Here is an 8233-nt window from a genome sequence, read left to right as displayed (position 1 = left end):
TTTCATCAATTTCTGACCCCTAATTTGGGGGGGTGGTAATTTATTCGTAAGGGAGAAGGTAACTGTGTTAGTGGCCTCATGCAGTGCTCCCTGGCTAGAATTGTAGTTTTATTAAACGTAGCAAATTTAGCCAGAGTATATAAACCTGAGGGCCCCTTGATACTGATGGTCAGACCACATCAACTCCCAGTCACCCCCCTCCCCATGCACCTTTCCCCCACTCGGAGCCCCTGGGAGCAATCCAGCATTCAGACGCAATCCAACACACAGGACAGGAGAGGGAAAGGGTGAATAACCCGTTTGCTGCTCTGAACATTCCGCTCCAGTGCGGAACGTTCTATTAAACGGGCGGGGCCACGTCGGCCAACGGACGTGCGCAGCACTACAGAGGTAGTGCTCGCGACGGCCGTTGGCCGACAGCTGCAGCAAACGGGACAATAGCTATCCCATATTAGTTTGTTTGTTCCACACTTCAGTGTATAAACACAGGGAAAAGAACCTTCTCTGTTGGGATCCCAAAATATTTGTAACAGCTCTGTTTTCATTGTACAATTTTGAGTAAGACAGGCAGACCTTTGGACACAATTGCTTTGTAGCACATGCTTTTAACTGCAGGAGGCGGAACATAAGATGTGCTCCCAAAGTTCCAGAACAATTCACTGTCCCTAGTTGGGGTCAACAGCCAGGTCACTCATCGCTGTCCGAGTCTGAGGCCGCACTCGTGAGGAGAGGTAGCGACATGGTGCGCATCTCAGCTGCCGTGAAGTTGGAGGGGGTGTCGATGGTCTCAGGGTCCCGGTGGCTTGAGAAAGGTAAGGTCTCTGAATGAAAGAGGACAGAAGCAAGGCGGGGCATTAGGGCTGAGAAGCAGACACTAGTCACAGGAGCAGAATAGCATGCAATGGCCAGTTGCAATCTACCAGATAACATATCCCCAACTGAATATCACAAGGAGGCTGTTGCTTATCACCAAATTGTTTCAAGACCACTTGGAAGGAAAAGTACCTTTATGTGATCATGGTCTTTGGTGATAACTAGCCATATCTTAGTTGGTTGAGTGTATACTTCTATTTCCAGTATTTGTGTTAATTACTCTGAATTAACCCTTTGGTATCTCACCATAGATGTCACTTATCAAACTGCACAATCCGCATTTTAAACAATACCATCTATCACTCTGTGGAAGGGGCAGGAGATGTCGCTGATCCTTCTGAAGCTAGAAAACGTCTACTACCCGTCTCTCGTTTATGTTTAACTTTATCCACCTCAACGATGAAGCTGCCACATAACCAGGGCTGGGCGATTGGAGAGGAACGACTCATAAGCGTCGTAATGAGAAGGTGTCAGAAAAAGATAGAGCTCTTGTTACATTTGAAAATCTGTCACATTTATGTTTATTGTTCTCCAGAAGTTTTCTAGCGACGGCTGTGAGTATAGGCAGGTTTTTCCAGTATTCTGAGGCCTTAATGTAGCATGGTACCAAACTGAGGCCTGAATACCCTGGTTTGTTGCCAAGTCAGCATGCCTCCTGAATATCGAAACTACAATATGAATGGGACACACACAATGTGGCGTACAGAGTATCGAAAATAAAATATCGGCAGGTAAGTCTAGATTTCCTATACCTAACGCCCCATATATATACCTATACGGTACATATATCCTCAAGGTATTTAGATGTGGAGTTAAGATAGTAAATGAGCCCTTCCCTATATGCACTTACCTTCCCATATTTTGTCCGTCGATATTCTGTCCTCAATATGGATGGGACGCCCTTAACACGCCCTTTCCTAATAGCTACTCGCAAACCCTATTTTGCAGGTTGATAACAGGTTACTGACTCGCAAAACAGGGTTGGTATATGACAAACAGCATTTTACTGGTTGCAAATGGCTCGATGGCGAAATGTGGGTGAAGGTACTTGTAGCTAAGAAGAGGGATCCTATCTTGTATATATTTATGTAACCATTGATTTGATTACATTATATCTCACAATACTTGTGCTATGGCAATCATGAAGCTGCCTCGGGTAGACTTGCTCCCTTCCTATTGAAAACTCCTCAAGTTACCTGCAGGATGCCTCAAAGTTCCTCACTCGTCCTCCTCAAGACCTGTATGGCTTCCTATCAGCAATACTAATAGGCATACAGCCTGCTACTATTAGCTGTTTAACAAAGGTAAACTTACACTTTTGTGTAAGCTTACCATTTTTTTGGTATTCACAAATTAAGAGTTTAATTTTTACTAATAGTAGCTTTACGACTGCAGAGACTCCGCACACGGAAAGATGGGACAATTCTTGTATCCTTGCTTCATGTAATGACCCAATGGATTCTGAGTTTGGCTATTTATGAAATATCCTTATACAGGATGTGTCCCATAGTTAGTTGGAAAATGAATCTACATACCACGTGGTCAGTCCACATTTGAAAATATGGTTGAGGAACATTCAGTTTATTTAGATACCATTATTGTAAATAATCTTTAGATGTTCTCAACCTATTTAGAGCGAAGCTTAGATTTCTCATAAAGGTCTTCTCTTTCCCCCCAGCTCCAGTGAGCTTTACACACAGTAAATTTCTGAGCATGATTGAATTTCACCTGAAATGCATTACCAACTATTGTGTATGCCTTTGTTTACCTCCCAAATCCAGTTCATGGTGTATTGATTGAACAGAAGTGTCATTAGGTATTTGAAATAAAATCTTCCCAATGTTACACATGCATATTCTTTGACAGAATTGCAGAGTATGAATGAATGTCATACTCTGTAATTCTGTCAAAGAATATGCAGTGCAGTAGGCAGCTCTTTGGAAGCCATACTTCATTTTACTGCACAATGTGTCTTTTTTCTATTGCTTTGTACAAGTTATAAAAGGGGCAGATTGGTTTTTTTTTTGTAGCTGTGGCTCACAAGATACATTTTGTGCAACCTTCCAGCCCAAATTGGGAACATGTTTACCTTTTCTAATTTTACATCACCCACTGACCTTCTAAAGTCAAATCTTTTTGTTTGATATCTAGAGAAAAACAAGACTTTAGTCTTGGGAGTGTTTATTTTGGAGGTGTTGACTCATAGAATAGGCTGGTTCTCCTCTGTGAGCCAATTGGAACCCTACGAAATATAATGATGTCATCTGCATAATGATGGGCGTCTCCTCCATTAGAGTGGAGGAGCGTCATCCCGCTAAAAAAAGCCCCCCCAGAAAAGCCCCAGAGCTGAAAAATAAAATGGTAATAAAGTTTATTTATTATTATTTTATTTTTAGCAACCCGTCCTGAATCGGGTGTCAGGACCGGACGGGGTCATTGCTGCTGAGTGGCAGCAGCGAGCTGTGCATTTAAGTTTAAAGTGTGCAAGTCTCTTTGGCCGTCTGTCTTGCTACGGGCAACCAGACACGTGCATTTTGAACCTCTCTAACCGAGCTGTCATCAGGTCAACCGATAAAATATTATCCACTCCAGAACTGTTCTGGTGGATCCCTGATCGCTCAAAACTAATCCCTGTGCCCTAAAATGTTATTCGGTTAATAGTTCACCAAAGAAGATCAAGGAAGGCGATCTCTTTACTGGATTGGGAGTTCAGGAGTCAAACAAGGCAGCGCCTTGAGCCCCACTCTAGAGGCAGAGAGAGCCCATCCTATGAACAGTCACTGGCATGTCTGCACATGGCCGGGGTACTTGGCCTGTGCTTAGTAAGGCCCAGAATACTGGCTGTGAAGTTGGGCCCAAATAGCTAGTCTGTTAGTTTCTAAAGAGATGGGTATCCCATCATGCCCTGGGACTTGATCATTATTCACACAACACACCAAATGGGTGCCATGGCTGTGCTTGCTCACTTCTACAACTGCAAAACACAATAAAAATGTGTGAGTGAAATATCAACAGTCAGGGTTCCTTGCTGCCCTTTGAGGGTGGGCATTGGGGCAATCCAGCAGTAAGGGGGAAAGTTGAGTGGTGAAACGCGTCATAACATAGTGGGCAGCATAACTCACTATCAACAAGGTAAACCCAAGCCTGTTAGGCAGCACAAGATGTCTCACCTTTTGTCCCTCCTCTGGGGTCAAGGAACTGCACCCTGCCCTGTGGCCCTCATACCCTTGGGGTAGCAGAATTAGTAACGGGGTGTGTGTAATGTCTCATCTGAATCAGTGAGTGTTTTATGGACATGACCATGCAGCACGAGTGATGGAAGGCGTCTACAACAGTCTTCAGGATGGGGAGGTCAGTTCTGGTCATTCGGCACAGCTAGAGTGTGCTGGGTGTGGGTATGTGCATAGGGTTGGGCTTTGTGTTGTGTTTGCGATGGCTGAGATGCCACGTGTATCAACACCCTGAGTTCCGATGAGTCGAGAAGCCCTCCACGTCCTTTGTTTGGACTCCCTTCACACGTTGCCCTTATATATTTGTATATTTGTCTCTTGAAATTAACTCAGTGTAGTGCAGGTCTCAAATGTCACTTCTTTCTTTGCCAGCACTAAGGGAACTTGAAGAGACCCCCCCTCCCCCCCCCCCCCCCAAATCATGTACTTGAACTCAAAGGCTCGGAAGTGTGGGGACTCCCTTACACGAGTGAGATGAACCATTCTACGGTCTCACTACTCTTCAGACTCTTCGTTAAGGTAGAATCCATCATTTGTGGAGTCGTTTGTTGATGGAACCACACTACTCATCAAACATACACAGGACAAATGCCTGGAGCTAGACTAACTCTAGGTATAACTTCTTCCTGAAACGATATTAAATTTACCAAAGATATTCCCCACATTCAAGTCGGGGCTGGCCAAACTCGGTCACTTCAAAAATAGAGAGGCAATTGTAAATGAGAGACAATGGCTTTTCCTCTAACATTTGAAACACTATTCTTCTTAAACCAGTTCTTATCTCCTCACTACACCCATCACTTGAACCTTACCAGATAACAGTCTTGAGACAGTCCGGATTGTCTTTATTTGCTTATATGACGACCCCGCACTCTTTCCTTTCCTTGGATGATGGGCCAAGGCAGTTGACACCCGTACCCACGACCCTCTCCCGGGCAGCTTAGACTTCCCCGTGTTCTTCTGCTGACCAATCATTCTTTTTGAACCTACAGAGAACTTCAAGTAGGAGAAACCGATGGGTGTAGGTTGACTTAGCTTGAGTTCCTTCCGTTCCTTCCCATCGGTCACTACAAGCTGAAGGTGAGAGCAGTAGAAGACCTCATAGATAACGTATATCCTTCTGACGGGCAACCACGGGAGGTCCGGCCTCAGGGTGAGCTCTCCTGGGTTCAGAACGAAGAGGACAATCTTCTTGTTGATGTTCTTCAGGGTGAGGTGGATGTACCTGGTGGAGCCTTTGATGAGGTGGCTCTCCGCGTACTGGTAGTCAGGGCGAACCTTGGAAACATGGTCCAAGCTGCTCTTGATTATATCTAAGTGATGGTTGTGCTCCACCAGGTTATGCAAGGGACCCACAGGAATGATCTTCTGCACCCAACGGATATGGTTTCGCGGGATTTCAGACTGCTTGATGACAACGTAGAGCAGGTCATAAGACAAGGCATCTTCCAGATACGGAACAGCCACCACATGCGCTCCAAATAGTTTATCCACGACCTGCAAGAGAGAAACAGAGAGTTGTCTAACGTAATGGGGAAAGAGATGTACTACACTGCAAAATAGAGGAGAAATCATTGGTCTTTCCTTCGGCTTCTTCTCAGTTGTAGGCTAATATATTGAGTCATTCTTATGATTTAATAAATAATTGAATAAAATGGTAAATGCTTGGCAGATCCAGCTTCATAAACTACAACTGAGCGGTGGCCTGTTTTCAAGATCTATTTTAAGGTACGGTCAAGTCAGGAACTGTAGAATAATATCGAAGCAGCTTCTTTTTAGGCATCATAAATGCATTCTCCACTCATCACCATTGTCTTTATGTAGTATCTGTACAGCACACATCTAGCTAAAAGGCAGCACAGCTCTGCACAGAGTCAAAGGTAGTCTGTTAGTGAGGAATTGGAGGGAAAGCTGGTTTCATAAATCTTGTGAACTTATCTGTAGAACATAGGAACTTAGCATGAACATCCAGGTACCTGCATATCAAATACAACCTGCAGGAAGACATATGCCTGCTGTAACAGTACCAAAGGGAAACATTTTAGATAGCACAATACATAAATACAGCATTGAAATAACACAATACTTATGTACAACCCCTAGATATCAGCACACACCAACACAATGTCCAGACAACCCCGTAAACAAACATACTGGCCAGATACTACCTAGAATTAGAATTATAATATTCACAATATATACAATATATATTTCTCTAATGCTATAAAGAGCTCCACATCCATGGTACAACTCATTGAACCCGAAGAATAACTTTTAACATAGCCGTGCACCTATATAAAACATACCATAGAGATGACACTGTACCGAAACACTGCCTCTCCATGTGACTGTAGAGAAATACAACTCCCGCATGATGACCCTAGAGACGAGCTCATTCCCTAGGTACTACAGTACAATACACAAAGGCAATGCCAAAATGCAGTGCATGTAAATACATCAAGAGAATACAATACGAACACATAAAGGGGCATACTTATGAAAAAGTGGTGCAGTGCAGCGCAGCAAGTCACCTTGTGGCACTATGCTGTGTCACTGGCAGGAATGTGCTGTATTTAAGGCAATATGGCACATTCCTGTCTTTTCCCTGTGCTGGCGCACAATGGGCTGCCTGGTGTCAATGCAGGCACCCTGGCACCAAGGTGCAATAGTCCTAGGTTGGAATGCATGATTGTTGTTGTGCAGGAAGGGACAAATTCCTACACAAAACTATTCCTGAGAGGCTTTTTCCTCTTTCTGTGTGTGCTGCAGAATACAGCACACTTCGAAAGAGGAGAAATAAAGATATAATAATCCACGTTTGTAAAGCGCACAATCACCCGTAAGGGTCTCTAGGCGCCGGGGGCCGTCGGGAAGATTAAGCGAGCTATTGCCCAGAGTCACATGGTGCTGGGCTAATCTGCCGCCGGTGCCGGGGATCGAACCGTGATCCCCAGATTCCGGAGTCAGTCGCCCTAGCCGCGGCGCCACGCCTCTTCTCTCCTAGTTATGCCTCTCATGGGGGGCGTATCTTTCTGGCGCATTCCCAGGTTACCTGTTCTTGCAAATCTGGCAACGCATCAAAACCCATAGATGTTGCGTGGGAACACCCACGCAACACCCATGGAAACGCCTCCCTGGTACAGAGTAATGCAACGCAGCGATTATTCGGGAATTATGAAGCCACGCATCTAAGTTTTAATTTGCGTCGCTCTTGCACCACATTGCATGGTGCAAGAGCGATGCAAAGGGGCTCAAAAATATGCCCCATAATTTTCAAACTTACCTAGAACATTTCCAGCTTTCAGAAATACACCCACTGCTATTCCAAACATACCATTACGATAGTATGCCCAAGTACGTCATTCACATGATACCATTATACACAGGTAACTTCTGGTTAGCACTGCATACAGCTTTGTGCATGCTTATATACAAATTATTAACCTTTTATTTTTTTTTCAATTTTATATTTTTGTTAAAAGAATGTTAAACTCAAATGATACCTGCACATGATGTAGGCACCAATTACAATTGAGAGATGAGATATACCTGGGTTGCACAATGCTCTGCCCAATTCTAGCTAGCCTAATGTTCCTACCCCTGGATTTCCTGGGTGTTTGTACACCAGACTTGTTTTTACCGGCTAAGAAATCCGGTTGGTAAATTTGCTTTGAGATTTGGCTGCACGTACAGCTGAGTCCTGCCCCCAGCACATCCTTCTTGAAAGGCATGGGGGGTAGAGTATGTAATACTTGCCCTGCCAGGCCACATCCCTACTTCTTTTTGCCACCCTCTATATCTCATGTACCTCCTCTCATACCGCACCTTGTACCCTGTCTCGTTTACCACCTGCTCCCAGCATGCTACATTAGGAGACAGATGTATCAATCTTTCACACAGCGCAACAAAGCGAGCCACCTTGCTAAGCTACAAGTCTTTAGATTTGAGTACCTAGGCACCATGATGGATCATAAGGCATCATGGTCCCCCCAGTTATTGAAATATCGATTTGTCTAGTCATTCAGGAAATATGGGCTAGCCTCAGGTGCATTACTTTTACTTCTACTTTTAGCTTAAAAAGAAATTTACTTTTTCTTTTAAGTGCCTGCAATTGTCCCGTATGGAAATGA

General features: G+C 44.2%; 1 protein-coding gene across 1 annotated transcript; it reads right to left on the bottom strand.

Moving 5' to 3' along the window:
• Positions 1 to 620: 620 nt before the first annotated feature.
• Positions 621 to 7191, bottom strand: C8H11orf42 (chromosome 8 C11orf42 homolog). The gene is made up of 3 exons (XM_078659080.1): positions 7156 to 7191; positions 4916 to 5600; positions 621 to 821 (listed from the first exon to the last, which is right to left on the bottom strand). The coding sequence occupies exons 1-3, from the start codon at positions 7189 to 7191 to the stop codon at positions 688 to 690; spliced, it is 855 nt and encodes a 284-aa protein (XP_078515206.1). The 3' UTR covers positions 621 to 687.
• Between the last annotated feature and the right edge of the window lie 1042 nt (positions 7192 to 8233).

The sequence above is a fragment of the Lissotriton helveticus genome, chromosome 8 (genome assembly GCF_964261635.1).
Source record: "Lissotriton helveticus chromosome 8, aLisHel1.1, whole genome shotgun sequence".
Classification (NCBI taxonomy): Eukaryota; Metazoa; Chordata; class Amphibia; order Caudata; family Salamandridae; genus Lissotriton; species Lissotriton helveticus.
Note: the sequence above shows the minus strand (reverse complement) of the source record. Positions and strands in the feature narration are given on the sequence as shown.